The sequence below is a fragment of the Tamandua tetradactyla genome, chromosome 2 (genome assembly GCF_023851605.1).
Source record: "Tamandua tetradactyla isolate mTamTet1 chromosome 2, mTamTet1.pri, whole genome shotgun sequence".
NCBI classification, from domain to species: Eukaryota; Metazoa; Chordata; class Mammalia; order Pilosa; family Myrmecophagidae; genus Tamandua; species Tamandua tetradactyla.
Genome location: NC_135328.1, coordinates 124175147 through 124192030, shown reverse-complemented (window position 1 = coordinate 124192030; position 16884 = coordinate 124175147). Strand labels below are relative to the sequence as shown.

The window sequence follows — 16884 nt, the reverse complement described above, 5'->3', positions numbered from 1 at the left end:
AAAAATACCCATTTGATAAGAATTCAGGAAAAATCTGGGTGAATTCTGCAATTTCTTTTGAAAACAAGTTTACACATAGGAGGTGGGTGACACTATCTGCATGAGCTGGAAGTAGGTGTTCACCTTTTTTTTTTAACTTTTTTATCGTATAGTATAACAAATATACAAAGTAAAGAAATAAAAAAGCAATAGTTTTCAAAGCACTCTTCAAAAAGTGGTTACAGGTTAGATCCCAGAGTTTATCATGGGCTGCCATATGATCTTCTCATATTTTACTTTCTAGATACTTCAGAATAGAGGAGAGGAGGCTAGCAGGCTTAAATATTTTTTTATCATCACAATTGACTTTATGAACCATAACACATATCAGAAAGCTATAAATTTCCAAGCACAGAGCCACAATTAGTTGTAGAACATATTTCAGACTTTGACATGGGTTACAATTTCACAATTTTAGATTTTTACTTCTAACTGCTCTAAAACACTGGAGACTAAAAAAGATATCAATTTAATGATTCAGTATTCATACCATTCGTTAAATCCTATCTTCTATGTATAACTTCACCATCACCTTTGATCTTTCCATATCTCTCTTTGCAGTTGTTTGGCTATGGCAATTCTAAATTTTTGATATTGGAAGGGTCTGTCATTAATATGGGGTAGGGAGATGGACTATCTGATGTTCTGGAGAGGTTGGGCTAGGTTTCAGGACTTATCTGGACCAGGGACCCATCTGAAGGTTGTAGGTTTCTGGCAAATTACTTTAGTGCCTGGAACCCTTGTGGAATCTTATAAATTACCCTAGGTGTTCTTTAGGATTGGCTGGAATGGTCCTGGTTGAGGGTTGGCAGGTTATGATAGGTAGCAAGGGTCTACCTGAAGCTTGCGTAAGCACAGCCTCCAGAATAGTCTTTTGACCCTATTTTAACTCTCTCTGCCACAGATACTTTATTAATCACACTTCTTTTCCCCCTTTTAGTCAGGATGGAATTGCTGATCCCATGGTGCCAGGTCTGGATTCATCCCTGGGAGCCATCTCCCACGTCGCCAGGGAGACTTTCATCCCTGGATGTCATGTCCCACATAGAGGGGAGGACAATGATTTCACTTGCAGAGTTGGGCTTAGAGATACTGAGGCCACATCTGAGCAACAACAGAGGTCCTCCAGATATAACTCTTAGGCATGCCAATAGGTAGTCTCAACTGCTATGCTACCTATATAAGTTTCATAAGAGTAAGCCTCATAATCAAGGGCATGGCCTATTGATTTTGTTGTCCCTAAATTTTGACACAGTATCAGGGGTTCCCTGATGGTAAGGTTTAATAGTTCTATAGTCTTTCTCCCCTCCCTCAGGGGACTTTGCCAATGCTTTTTGATTATCTGCGTAATATATTCTAGGATGTTTCCAAGCATTACAATAATCTATACAGAGTTAAGGGACCTCTTTCTCATTCCATGCTGTTTCAGTTGTTCAAATGAGCTACACAGATAGGTTGAATTAGATTATGCACTACAGAAAATTTCAGTTCCAAATCAAATAAACCTTTCTTCCATTGGTCTCACAGTGTATGTGTGGTTCTAAACTATAGACAGTCTTCCTTACACCTATGTTCTGAACTACTTTAACCCCAATCTGTTTGGCTTTCTTCTTATCTCTAAATATCAGGTTACATATATAAAAAAGACTCTCAAAATCCAGAAACAATAATCACCACTCTGGACTTAATGTGTCTGCTCTAAAAACTTACAATCTAGGCCTCTGTATTCTTATAAGCATTTACTAAAGTTGACCATACCATTGTTTTTTTGTTTCTGGCTTATTTTGTCTCACCAAATGTCCCACATGTTCATTCACATTGTTGCATTAACATCGTTGCATGTTTCACGGCACATGTTCCTTTTTGTAGCAGCACAACTTTCGTTCATTAGTATACATCATCATTCGCCATTCTACTTCTCCATTAGTGCATTCTTCAGCCACCTGCACTCATCAGGCATCATGTAGAAGGCTCAAAGTACACAGTCCATGAACATTCTCAATTTTCGATAATTTCATTGTTCCCAAGAGACAGAAAACCAATAAACACACTCTCACCAAACAGTAAATCTAAACCTCTAGCTCTTGTCCCTCACCCCATTATTTACCTCTGCTATTGCTGTGGCAGTGCTGGTGGTTTCCTTTTGAACATAGCTCATAGCATGCAATAGAAGTTTTCCCCCTGTACCCTGGACTTAAACACTTTTTATCCAGGAATCATATCTTTGAAGTAATTCTTACAAGAACTCATTCATATTTCTAGTGTGAGTCAGTGGGACACATAGGTCTATACAACCCCTTTCAATCTTGTTCATCCTTGATATGGTAATATTACTTCTGGACCCACTAGAGAATCACCTTCACTCCTATCTATTCCCTTACATTGGCGTCCAACTTCATTAGCTAACGGTTCACCCATCTCTAGCTTCTATGTATTCCTAAATCCCCTGCATTCTATATTATAAGTCTCTGATTATACCTTTATGCTGGTCATAAAAGTGGAATCATACAGTATTTGTCCTTTTGTGTCTGGCTAATTTTGCTCAGCATTATGTCCTCAAGACTCATCCATCTTGTCATGTGCTTCAGGACATTATTTTGTCTTACTGCTGCATAATATTCCACCGTATGCATATACCACATTTTGTTGATCCAATCATCTGTGGATGGGCATTTGATTTGTTTCCATCTTTTGGTGATTGTGAATAATGCAGCTGTGAACATCGGTGTGCAAATGACTGTTTGTGTTTCTTTCAGCTTTTCTGGGTATATACCAAGTAGTGCTATTGTTGGGTCATAGGGCAGCTCGATATTTAGTTTCCCAAGGAACCGCCAAACAGTCTTTCATAGTGGCTGCACCATTGCACAGTACCCTCAGCAGTGCATAAGTGTCCCAGTTTCTCCACATCCTCTCCAACATTTATAGTTTTCTGATTGTTTATTAGCAGCCATTCATACAGGTGTGAGGAGGTATCTCATCGTAGTCTTGATCTGCATTTCTCTTATAGCCAGTGAAAATGAGCATCTCATTTGTTCTTCAGAAAAATGCCTATTCATATCTTTAGCCCATTTTATAATTTTGTTCTTTTGTTGTTGAGTTGTATGATTTCTTTGTATATACAGGAAATCAAACTTTTGTCTGATACGTGATTTTCAAATATTTTCTCCCATTGAGTTGGCTGCCTCTTCACCTTTTTAACAAAGTCTTTTGAGCTGCAGAAGCATTTGATTTTGAGGAGTTCCCATTCATCTATTTTTTCTTTTGTTGCTTGTGCTTTGGGTATAAAGTTTAGGAAGTGACCTCCTATTACTATGTCTTAAAAAATTTTTCCCTGTTACTGATTTTTGCACATTAATTTTATATCCCATCACCTTGCTGATTTTATTAGCTCAAGTAACTTTGCTGTAGATTTCTCAGGATCTTATATGTATAGTATCATATCGTCTGCAAATAATGAGAGTTTTACTTCTTCCTTTCCAATTTGGATGCCTTTTATTTCTTTGTCCTGCCTGATTGCTCTAGCTAGAACTTCTAGTATATTGTTGAATAATAGTGGTGACAGTGGGCATCCTTGTCCTGTACCTGACCTTAGGGGGAAGGCTTTCATTCGCTCTCCATTGAGTACAATGTTGGCTATTGGTTTTTCATATATTCCCTTTCTCATGTTGAGGTAGTTACCTTTGATTCCTATCTTTTCAAGTGTTTTCATCAGAAAAGGATGCTGAATTTTGTCAAATGTTTTTCAGCATCAATCAAGATGATCATGTGATTTTTCCCTTTTGATTTGTTAACGCACTGTATGACATTAATTGACTTTCTTGTGTTGAACCATCCTTGCATTCCTGTAAACCACACTTGGTTATGGTGTATAATTTTCTTAATGTGTAGTTGGATTCGATTTGCTAATATTTTATTGAGAATTTTTGCATCTATGTTCATTAGGGAGACTGGCATGTAGTTTTCCTTTCTTACAGCATCTTTACTGTTTTGGTATTAAAAGATACTAGCTTCATAAAATGAGGTAGGTAGAGTTCCTTTTTCCTCAATTTTTGGGAAAGTTTGAGAAGGACTGGTGCTAGTTCTTTCTGGAATGTTTGATAAAATTCCCCTGTGAAGCCATCTGGTCCTGGGTTTTTCTTTGTAAGAAGATTTCTGATGATGGATTGAATCTCTTTGTGATTGGTTTGTTGAGTTCTTTTATTTCCCGAGTCAGTGTAGCTAATGTTTGTGTGTCTCCAAGAATTTGTCCATTTCATCTAAGTTGTCTAGTTTGATGGTGTACAGTTGTTCATAGTATCCTCTTATGATTTCTTTTATTTCTTCAGGGTCTGTGGTAACGGACTCCTCATTTCTGATTTTATTTGTATCCTCTCTCTTTTTTTCTTTCTGTCTTGCTAGTGGCCCATCAATTTTATTGATTTTCTCAAAGAACAAACTTTTGATTTTATTGATTCTATTGTTCTTTTGTTCTCCCATTCATTTATGTCTGCTTTAATCTCTGTTATTTATCTTCTATTTGCTTTGGGGTTAGTTTGCTGTTCAGTCCTTGATTTTTGCTCTCTCTTGTTTTTTAATATAGGCATTTAAGACAATAAACTTCCCTCTCAGCACAGCCTTTGCTGCATTCTCAGAAGTTCTGATAAGTTGTACTCTCACTTTCATTCAACTGCAGACAGCTGTTGATTTCTTTAGCAATTTCTTCTTTGACCCACTGGTTGTTTAAAAGTGTGTTATTTAGTCTCCGTATATTTGTGAATGTTCTTATTCTTTGGTGGTTATTGAGATCCAGCTTCATCCCATTGTGATCAGAGTGCTTTGAATAATTTCAACATTTTAAAATTTATAAAGACCTGTTTTGTGCTCCAGCATATGATCTATCCTGGAGAATGTTCCATGAGCACTAGAGAAGAATGTATAACCTTGTGCTTTGGGGTGCAATGATCTATATATGTCTGTTAGGTCTAATTCATTTATTAAGCTATTTACCTTCTCTATTTCCTTGTTGATCTTTGGACTGGTTGTTCTATCTATAGAGGAGAGTGGTGTATTAAAGTCTCCTGCTATTATTGTTGAAATATCTATCACTACCTTCAGTTTTCCAAATGTGTCTGGCTCATGTACTTTGAAGCTCCTTGATTGGGAGCATAAACATTTATGATTGTTATATCTTCTTGGTGAATTGACCCTTTAATTAGTATATAGTGTCCTTCTTTGTCTCTTATGAGGTCTTTACATTTAAAGTCTAGTTTGTCCGATATTAGTATAACTACCCCTGCTTTATTTTGGTTACAACTTGCATGGAAGATCTTTTTCCATCCTTTCACTTTCAATCTATTTGTTTCCTTGTGTTTAAGATGAGTCTCTTGTAAGCAGCATATAGCTGGATTATGTTTCTTAATCCATTCTGCCAATCTGTATCTTTTAATTGGTAAATTTAGCCTATTAACATTCAAAGTTATTACTGAAAAGGAGTTTCTTGATTCCGCCATCTTATCTTTTTTATTTTATTAGTCAGATCTATATATTCTTTTTCCTCTTTTTCTTTGTATTCTTTAAATTACCCTTAGTGGTACTCTAATTCTTTGCCCTCTTCCAGACCTCCCTCTCCTGTATTTTTTTTTTTCAACTGGCAGAACTCCTGTTAGTATTTCTTGTAGGGCAGGTCTCTTGGTGACAAATCCTTTCAGGACTTCTTCGTCTGTGAAAGCTTTAATCTCTCCCTCAATTTTAAAGGACATTTTGGCTGGGTACAGAATTCTTGGCTGGTAGTCTTTTTCTTTTAGGATCTTGAATATATCATACCACTGCCTTCTCACCTCCAGGGTGCTAGCTGAATAGTCTGAACTCGATCTTATTTGATTTCCCTTGTATGTAGTAGATTGCTGCTTTCAAGACTTTCTGCTTCTCCTCAACATTTGACAAACTGATTAGTATGTGCCTTGGGGAAGGCCTATTTGGATTTATTCTGTTTGGAGTTCTTTGGGTTTCTTCAACTTGTATATTTATATCCTTTATGAGGGTTGGGAAGTTTTCCCCCATTGTATCCTCAACTACTCTTCCTAGCCCTTTACTCCTCTCTTCTCTTTCTGGGACACCAATGATTCTTATATTTGTGTACTTTGTTTTTGTCTATCATTCCCATAAGTTCCCACTGAATTTTTTTCCATCTTTTTTGCCATTTGCTATTCTGAGTCTTTGAAGTCAATTAGCCTATCTCCTATATCACTTACTCTTTATTCCTGTCTCTTCAAATCTGGTGTTATGTGCCTCTAGTACGTTTTTTATTTGTTCAGAGTCTTTTATCTCTGTGATTTTCACTATTTTCTATTTATTCTTTCAAATTAGTCTTTGTGCTCTTCTATTGTTTTCCTCATCTCCTTTATGTCATTTGCAATCCTGCTTATTTTATTAAGTAGAGTTGTATGAACATCTTCAATTAGTTGTGCCAACACCTGTGTCTCCGCAGGTGTTTTAATTTGGTTATTAGGCAGGGCTGTATCTGTCTGCATTGTGATATGCTTAGTGATCTTCTGTCTTTGACGCATGTAGATATCTTGATTAATTTACTTTGGGAGTTGATTTCTTTCAGTAGTCTAAGGCTTTGTGTTTGTGGGATGGTTGTACAGTAGGGAGCACTCAGTTCAGTGATTTATTTCAGGGCAGGTATGGGCACAGGTCACGCTGGTGCTTGTGAACCCGAACGCTCAGCGGCCAGGGAGGATGTAGCCAGTCTGGGGGATGTAACCCTGGTGTGCGCTGGTCTAAGGCATGGGGCCCTTCATGTGCATGCATAGAGCTGTGGCAGCAGGTCGGCGTTATGCCTTTGTGGACTGGGGGCAGATGTGACATGGCTGCACAGGTCGGCACTTTCTCAGAGCTGGGAAGTGAGGATGAGGGCTGTGCGCATGTGCAGTTTAAAGACTCTGTAACGTGCAGTTTCCAGAGCTGAATGACATGATTGGGGGCCCATGCATGGGCCTGAGAGTTCCATAAACTGAGGTACTGGGCTCAGGAACGGTGGGGTGACGCTGTGCAACACTATGGGCGGGGTGTGTGTGTAGGGGGTAACCTAGGTATGGAGGTTAGTGCCCACAATCTTTATGCACTGGCAATAGCCTGCAGGGAACAGGGAGGGGGAGGAAGTGCTCGGGAGGGGTGCAGGAGAGGTGGGTTGGGCTACATTTGGGGTGGGGCAGGTACGTGCACTGGGGGCTGGTGGGGTGGGGGCGCTTGGAATGTGGGGAATGGGAGTGGGTAAGGGGGTTCAGGTACATGGGGTGTGGGGTGAGTTGCCAGTCATGGGGCTGTATCAGTGAGGGTAGTGAGCACAAGGAACGAGGCCTGGGCTTACTTCCTAGTCCTGTGTACCTGTCTGTGCACTCCTGCAGGCTCTGCTGCTCCGCGTCTGCATGCAAGGCTCCAGCTCTCTGCCTCTGCTCCCCTACTTTTTGATTTCTTCTTCTTCCCTCCCATTCCCCACAGAGCTGGCGGATGGAGCTTCACTGTAGTGCGGGGGATGGATGGGACACTCAAGATGGCGGTGGTGGCAGCAAGGACGCCACAGGTTGGAGGAATATGAGAACCTACTGACCAGTGCCTCCATATCCACCCACATGACAGCCAGAGTGATGGCTGGGATCCTATTGCAATCGGTCATGTACCCGACAGACTCTGTGAAGGTGAGATGGGAGGAGGTTAGGGAGAGACGTGACAAACCAGAGCAAGCGAAAACACATGCACCAGCACTCACCTTTTTGGTGAATTAATTAAAGGAATTTAAACATGTATTCATTCCTCCCTGTCCCTTTAGGCAACAGGAACTAGTACTTTCAACTGCTTCAAATGACAGTAAAGACTAATTCTAGCAACATCCTGGAAGGAGGATTTTTTAAAGAAGATATATATACATTGCACAATCCCCACCAGCTGCCACATCTTGGGGTTACTTTGGCTTCCACGTGGCTCATTCTATAAGGCTCTTAGAAATCCACTGGCACTCCATTTTTATGCTCCCACAGGGTCCCTGGATCCTGCCTGCTAGTCTGAAAAAAGAAAACTACTCTGCCTATGCTCCTAGTTTCACAGGCTTCTTCCAGAAACTAATGACATACGGCCCACTTAGCTTCTGAATACTGCAAATACTGCAGAGAAGTGGAAAATGATTACAACTAGAGAAAAGATTTCAAAAAGGAAAAGATAACCAACGGTGGCAAGGTTAATGGTAACAAAAGTTAATGCCGCAAATTTTCAACCCAGATGCAAGAAGTCTTTCTGGCGGTATGACTCAGTATTGGCCCTGGAAAATATTATAGCCAAAGTCCCTCATTCACAGATTGGTGGTCCCCAAACTTCTTTTACCCCATCAGTAAAACACTGAATATACATAAGCAATTTATGAATATTTACTTACAAATTATGAACAAAATCACTAGAATACATTATAAACACACTAATAAATTAAAAGGAATAAGAAAAGTAAAATGCAGGTATTTTCTTCCTTGCAAACCCCATTTTTAAAACCAGTTATTGATGAGAAAACTGAGGCTCTAAGAGGAACAAGTTGTCAGAGTCAAATACAATGACTAAAGCAGAATTCCTAATTTAGTGTTCTCTCTACTGCACACAGAGACTTGGGTAGCTAGGAAAATTTCTTCTCACCTTGGTTACTCTAGGACACTGACAAAGGGCTCCCTATCCAGGATGGAACAGAGGCTGATCTAAGAAGCAAGTGATACTGAGGCAGCACAGCACAGTAGCAAAACATATGGTCTAAGAAGTCAGGAAAAACTGACTCTGAATTCCAGTCCTACTTATAGTGTAACCTGGACAAGATGCCTAACCTCGCAGCCTCAGTTTCTTCTTCTGTAAAAAGGGGAAAATAAAATCTACCTCAAAGGGTCAAGTGATGATTAAATGAGAAAGCATGATTAAGTGTTAGCAGTTACAAATTGAAGACACAATACATGGAAAAATATGATGGAAAGAGAATGGCCTTTTCAAGTCTGAATCCTAGGTACACTACTTAGTAAGTTTATGGCTGGTGACATTTCATTCCCTTCACTTCACTTTTCTCACCTGTAAATTGAGAATATTACCCTCTACTTCATAAAAGTTTTATAGTGAGGCTTAAATAAGAATCCATGCACCTATAATGCAAAAGCTTAATGAATATTAGTTCCCTCTTCCTTCTTCTCCTTTGAGAAGTAGAAAAACTTAAGGTCTCCATTTGCATCACCACTTAGGAGGGGTGTTATCTGCCTCCTCACGATTGAGTAACTGCCGGGACAAACTTGGCAACAGTGATTCAGGAAGGCTGCTGCTGCTGCCCCAGGACCTTGCTTGATCTATCAAGCATAATGCACTGGATGATGCCAGTGAAACTGACATAAAAGTAATGGAAAAAACTGGTAAAAATGATCAGAATCAACTTTTTCAGAACTCTAGAAACCAACCAAAGGCTTGCAGTAACCTATGAAGCCTTTATTTAAGTAAAATAGCTGAATCTGAGTTAAGAAGAGTGTGTTTGGTGGCCTTTAACTTGCTCTAGTCCCATCCCCAACATTCTAGCTACAGGTAGCCTGGAAAACAACCCCATTCACAGTGCATCCTGGCAACTACCAGAGGCAGCTGAATGGAGCTGGAGCACTTTCAAAGCCTCATTCCCAAAGAACTGTCATTTTCTGACCTATCTGGTGGACCCCTGGAAAACTCCACTTGCAAAGCTGTCTGTATTTGCCCAGACTTGGAGCTTAACAGTACAACATATCTTTTCCCAGGAAGCATTTACCAAAAACAATTACAGGCAAGTGTTTTAACTTCACAAGGTGCCTGAGGCAGTGGATAACAGCTGAGGTAGTCAATATACTAACCAAAAAACTTAAAAGGAAAAGCAGAAAATAAGATGTCCATAGGAGCTTTAAACACTTCATGTTCCCAGGAATGCAGAAAGTCATAGAATGGGCTGTGTGCAATGCTCAGGAAACATGAGAAGGCCCTGAACTCTTACCTCTGTCTGTCCTAAAGCGCTGGATAAGCAGCAAGTGACAGCTAAGGCAGAGTTGTCAACTGCCTGGCTGACTGTTGATGGTGTGTACCAATATAAACAGAGACTCTTAGCAAAGACAGGGAAATTTACCGCTTCCAGGCATTTAAGGAAATCTCTGTTCAATCATTAGCTAATGAATAGAGACTTCCATGACCACTTTTTACCATGGCCCACAAAGAATACAGACTTTAGAGAACTACTGCAGAAAAGTCGCTAAACAAACAACTAGAACAAACACACAGAGGAGAAAAAAGAGCAGAAAAAAAATCTTTGAAGAAATATTGACAAAAAACTTTCCAAATTTGATTAAAACATTAACCTATACATCTGAGACACTCAGTGAAATCCAAATGAGAGAAACTCAAAGAGATCTACACTTTCAACACATCATAATTAAACAGTCAAAAGACAAAGAGTGAATCCTGAAAGCAGTAAGAGAAAAGCCACTCATCACATACAAGAGTTAATAAGATTAACAGTTGATTTTTCATCAGAAACCACGGAGACCAGAATGTAGTGGGATAACACAAAGTGCTCAAAGAAAAGGACTGTCAACCAAGAATTCAATATCAGCAAAACTATCCTTCGAAACTGGAGAAACAGACATTTACAGACAAAAACAGAGAATCTGTCACTAGCAGACATGTCCTATAAGAAGTGCCAAAGGGAATCCTTCAGGCTGACACAGGACTACAGACAGTAAGTCAACCCACAAAAAGAAATAAAGCACATCAGTGAAGGTAATTATGTGGATAAATATAAAAGCAAGTATAAATGTATTTTTGTTTGTAACTCTTTTTCCCCTTATTTGATTTATAAGACAAATGCTTAAAGCAAGGCATAAATCTGTATTTACAGGAATACCTGCATAAAAGTGTATCTGCATAACAATAACAGCACAAAAGAGGGAGACAGGAACAGAGCCATATAAAGAGCAAAGCTTTTGCATGCTATTTCTATTAAAACTGGTATTAATTCAAATAAGATTGTTACAAATTAGGATATTAATTGTAATCCTTATTGCAATCACAAGAAAATAACGAAAAATATATCGTACAAAAATAAATGCTGGGTGGGCCATGGTGGCTCAGCAGGCAGAGTTCTTGCCTGCCATGCCAGAGACCCAGGTTCGATTTCTGATGCCTGCCCATGCAGAAAATAAAAATATATATAAAAAAATAAATGCTGGAGAGGATGCAGAGCAACAGGAATTCTCATTTCCCATTGGCAAGCGTGCAAAATGGTACAGCCACTGTGGAAGCAGTCTGGGAATTTCTCACAAAGCTAAATATAGGCTTACCATACAATCCAGGCATTTATTCAAATAAGTTGAAAACTTATGTCACACAAACACCTGCCCACAAATGACTATAGAAGCTTTATTTATAATTGCCAAAAATTGCGAATACCCAAGATGTCCTTCAACAGGGGAATGGATAAACTAACTACAGTACATCCATACAATGGCATACTATTCAGCAATAAGAAGACATGCACTATCAAGTCATGAAAAGACATGAAGGAACCTTAAATTCATACTGCTTAGTGAAAGAAGCTAGCCTGAAAAGGCTACCAACTGTATGATTTCAACTATATGACATTCTGGAAAAGGCAAAACTGTAGAGACAGAAAAAATATGAGTGGTTGCCAGGTTCAGAGGGAGAAAAGAAGGAGAGAAGAGCAGGTGAAGCACAGGGAATTTTTAGGGCAGTAAAAGTATTCTGTATGATACTGAGGTGAATCCATGACATTAAGCAAAAACCCAAAGAACTGTACAACACAAAGTGTGAACTCTAATGTATATTACAGACCTTAGTTAATAATAATTCATCATTACTGGTTCATCTATTGTTAACAAATGTAACACATTAACACAAACTGTTAAGAATAGGGGAAACTGTGTAGCAGAGAGGGTGGTATATGGGAATTCTATACTTTTTGTGAAATTTTTCTATAAACCAACAAGTGCTCTGTTAAATAAAATCTATTAAAAATAACAGCAAACGGTAAAAATCACAAGTCAACATCAACCCACCAATTAATGTAAATAAAAACAATGAGGCAAACAAGGAAAACTAAATCAAGGTATAAAGGAGTATAAACTGTATGTTACCATTTGGGCTTTAAACCACAGACCGATACATACATAAATGCCTATATTACATAGACTCTCTCAAGGAATACACAGCAACTAAAGAGGCAATGGTTATGGGGAAGGAAGCAGCAGAACAGGAAGTCCTGGTTGAGGGAGAATTACACTTCCCTGTGTATAGCCTTATTAATATTTTAATGTGTTACCATGTACATTTATTCATTTTACAATGACAAAGTCTGATCTGGGTAGTTAAAAAGGGCCCCCTTTCTTCCCTGGGTACCACCAGTCTGCTGCTTTGGTATACTATGCTACAAGCTACAATTTAGGCTGTGAATCATCACCCAGATACTCAGGATGGGGGCGGGAAGCAATAGGGTTTACTAGAAAGATAATTGATAGTGGTTTGTTATAGTAGAAAGTGAAAAGTCAAATAAAAAGCAACTTATTTGGGCTAAAAAGTGAGTTTGATTTTAGTATGATCTAAGACAAATTATACCTCTCTGAGCCTCAGTTACCCCATGTGAAAAATAAGGATAGCACTAACTGGGTTCTAGTACAGACACACACCTAGCATAGTACTTGAAAGCTATATGACATTCAAGCACTGGTTTTGTTACTTTGAAGACCATCAACCTAGGCATCTCAGGAAAACAGCAACTGGTCAATGGTCCAGTTTAGCTAGAAGATCCAGAGGATCACTGCCTTACTGGTAACACCAGGAAGGGTAACGAAATCCCTGGTCTGAGAGACACAGAGGAAGGAAGACCTTAGTTTTGATCAGTATCATACTAGATCAAAATCAGAAAATAACTAATTTTTTGAACCTTGATGCCACACTACTTTTTATAGTATTATATTAGCCTGTAGTTACAGAGAGTCTCTATGTCTTCTAAACCATTGGTGAGCATGCTATGAAAGCTATCGCCTAGGACATACTGTACCTTTTGGTTTGATTTCTCTTCCCCTTGAATGGCTAAAACGTGTAAGCTAACACAAACCTGTCACAGTCCGTTGGCCATCACTTAGGTTATTCCACCACTTGTTAATCTAAAACAGAAGGAAAATTGCACCTCACTTTACATGAAATACTTTTAGGCTAGGAAAAATGTAAGTCCAGAAAGAAAATGTCTTATGCACAAAACAGGGATTTCTCATTTGTAAATGGTAAATAACAGTTATTTACAGACTGGTAAAATAACAGTCACAATGAAGATGCAGTAGAGTAGAAAGCAAATGGGCTTTAGCGTCAGACAGACCAACATTCTCTACACAGACACATTGATTAGATCTGTGATCTCTGACAAATTACTTCTAAACTTCAGTTTCCTTACCTGTAAAATGGGGACAATAATAGATCTCCAGTTGTATTGTATATCAATAACATAAAGCATCCAGCACACTATCAGATAGATACAGATACCAAGCAAGTGATTATTCACCAAGGTCCAACCTAGTTTTAAAATTCTTGCTAAGAATATTTTCTATTATAATTTCTTTTTTAGGTATAATAATAGGGATTAGTACTGAGGTTTACGGAAAAAGTGGGGGAGGGGTGGATAACGAGAAAAGGGGAGTCCTAATCTTTCAGGGATATATTTTGAAATTTTTAGGGATGAATATGCCTAGGATTTACTCTACAATGATCTAGTAATGGGGAGGGAGGGATATGGGAGGGGTATAGATGAAACAAAACTGGCCATGTGTCAGTAACTGCTTAAGATGATGGTTACAGGAGCGTTCATTATACTACTTGCTCTACTTTTCTGTTTGAAATTTTCCATGATTAAGTTTTTTTAAGAAAAATAAATTCTTGCTATCAAATTGAAATAGATTTTGAAGATTCTATATAGTAAGATAGAAAGAATTCAAAGGTAAAAACAAACAAAAAAACAAGTTGTAGAAAATATGTAAGTGATTTCATTTTTGTAATTATAATTAAATTTTATGTGTATGAGCTCTAAGACTTTAATTCACCACATATGTAATAATGTACTAGGGGTTCCCAGGACTTTCACTTTCCATGTTATATTTATGTATTGTTTTGATTTTCTTTAATGGGCATGAATTTTATATCTTATAACCATATCATTATCATAACTTCATTTTTGAAAGAGGATTATGTGTGATTTTTCACTATTCTAAAGAACTATCTGGTATCAAAACTGCACAGTACAGAGAGATATGCTGGAAATCAGTTACTTTATAAGGGATCCAGGATTACAGACGAGGTCAGTTTCACTGTCTTTTCAAATATACTGTACTGAATAAAAATCTACTCTTAGTTATGACAGCTTTCACCTGCAAGTAATAAATCCATTGTTCTTCCAGTATAAAGCCTCTCCTAAAACAGAGAGGGCTCATGTTTTGTATGTGTCTATGGATAAACAAGGAAAAGAAAAACCTCAAACTATCATTAGAAAGAAGAAAACACAAGATTTTCTTCTCCGACTTTCCCTGACCAGGATTAAGTTCCCAGGAAGGGAAAACTGAAGAGGACACTGATCCTCTCCAGACTGGACAGTCAGTGTGCCATAAAAAATGAAGGTGGTTGAAAACCAAATGGCGCTAGATCCATATATCAGCTTATATGGATCCAAATATCAGCTCTAGCGCTCAATAAATATTGGTAAAAATGGTTAAAATGGGAAATATTTATCTTGTATATACATTACCAAACACAAACACACAAGTAAAATGAATAAAATATTTACATTTTTATCTAAAAGTTATCAACTTACATATAAAGTAAATAAAAAGCTCTAAAATCTCTGTACTTGTACTTTTTTCTTGTATCTTCATCCCCTAAACATAGTTATAAACACTCAAACAGTGGTTATTTACCACATGTATGTAAACATCATATCACCGAAAGCTTTTTAAAATCCACACCGTAGCTCTACCATAGGCATGTATGTTTCAAAAACTCTCCATGATTCTGATACACAGTCTAAAGTAATCCAGCAAGGAGATGCAAATAAAACAGTGTTCCTTAAACTTTAATAGGACTGGGATACATCCTCAAACATCAATGTTTAACAACTATTCCTAATGATTATTTTTTCTTCTCATTATTTAAAAACTTTTTATTGCAGTAACCCAAACAATGCTCAAAATTTCCCATTTTAACCACATTCCTACAATTCAGCATTATTAATTATATTCACAATATTGTGCTACCATGGCCAACATCCACTACCCCTTCTCTTTCATCACCTGGCGATTTCTGACATATATTGGGAAGAGGGACAAACTTCTTGGAATGCTGTCAAGTACAACACTGCCAGACATACAAAACATCAATACAAATTAATTAACACAAAACATTAATGAAAACATGTGATGAAATGATCCTAAAGAACAATATTAAGTGTTAACTTTGTATCTAATGTTGCCATTCACTAAAAACAACTCATCAATAACCAGACTTCAAAAACCCTAATCAACTAGAACAAAAGAAAGTAATGTTTATCTTTACCTCCTTTCTGAAGTCTCCTTCCTTTTGTGGTCTTGTGCTATCCAACCAATCAGCTTTTATACCATCAAAATAGCTCTGGACCCTGGATTTAAGTGATTCATATTGCCAAATAGCAGCTGATCCAAATGCACAGCCTGTAAACTATATAAAATTAGATATATTACAAAATGTATTTAAAAGGGACTTCAGATCTACACGTATTTCCAAGAACAGTATCTCACTTCCATTGTTTTTACAAGCCACAGAAGGAACACCTGACATAATGAAACCTATTAGATTTCATTATAGAAAGGAATATTTAATTGTTTCCCATTTTATTAACTTCACAGTACCCCTTGGCCTATTTAAAGTTAGAAATTTCCAAGTAGTATTCAAAGTACCAATTTAGTATGACTTGAAATTTTATGCCAAATAAAAGACCTTTAAGTTTCTTTTCCAAAGCTAGTATCATTGAGCCAGATTCTAAAAGAATTTATTAAATCATGATCTCCCACAATCAGAATTTATGACTCCAGCTTTCCAGATCCTTCTGACCCCCTCCATCAGCCTTTGCTTTAAGGGAGCCCAAACAGGACAAGCCGTACTTTAACACTGGACCTGAAGCAAGGTAGGTAACTCTAGTGACATGAGTTCTTACCCCAACAGTAAAAAATAAAGGCTTTACAAGAGTCCTTATAGGATAGGGAGAAGGATAAAAGACTGTTTCTTCTACAGGAGGAATCAAAGCACTTCTCTTGTATGCTTCACCACTCGTCCCCGTGTCTGATCTTCGTGGTTCAACCTTCCTGGGTGGTTTTCTGAATCCACATTTTTGCTGAATAAAAAAGTTAAACCTAAGGGGGGAAATAACAGATTAGAAATAGAGCTATCTCTTACAAGCATCAACCTCTATGAGCCTACCCACTTGGCCTGCATCATCACCATTTCAGTTTATTTCACTGGGAAGCCCAAAAGGAGCTCCCAGACTCAAGCAGGATTCCAAGTCAAACTGTGTTTTTCTGGAAAAGGTGAAGAACAAATTACAGCAACTTTAAACTGTGCTTGTTTGGGCTGTTACTTTGCATCAGTCAACAAAATACTTTCTATCTATCATTCACACAGAAAGACCCAGGGCAGTCCTAATAAACTGGAAAATTCAGTTGTCAGTTTGAATCAGCACAGAATGGCTTATTAATTTTGTTTGAAGTACAGTCAATTTCCAGAACAAACGTTTAAATGTATTATCGCTGA

The 16884-nt window shown here is 37.9% G+C and overlaps 1 protein-coding gene across 2 annotated transcripts in view; it reads right to left on the bottom strand.

The window, feature by feature from the left end:
• The window catches only part of PARL (presenilin associated rhomboid like), a 55134-nt gene that overhangs the window by 32119 nt on the left and 6131 nt on the right, over positions 1-16884 (bottom strand). For both annotated transcript variants that reach the window (XM_077148760.1, XM_077148761.1), the window contains exons 2-4: positions 16292-16487; positions 15655-15795; positions 13178-13226 (exon numbers count right to left, since the gene is read on the bottom strand). In XM_077148760.1, coding sequence (XP_077004875.1) covers positions 13178-13226; positions 15655-15795; positions 16292-16487 — 386 coding nt within the window. The remainder of the gene's footprint in view (positions 1-13177; positions 13227-15654; positions 15796-16291; positions 16488-16884) is intronic.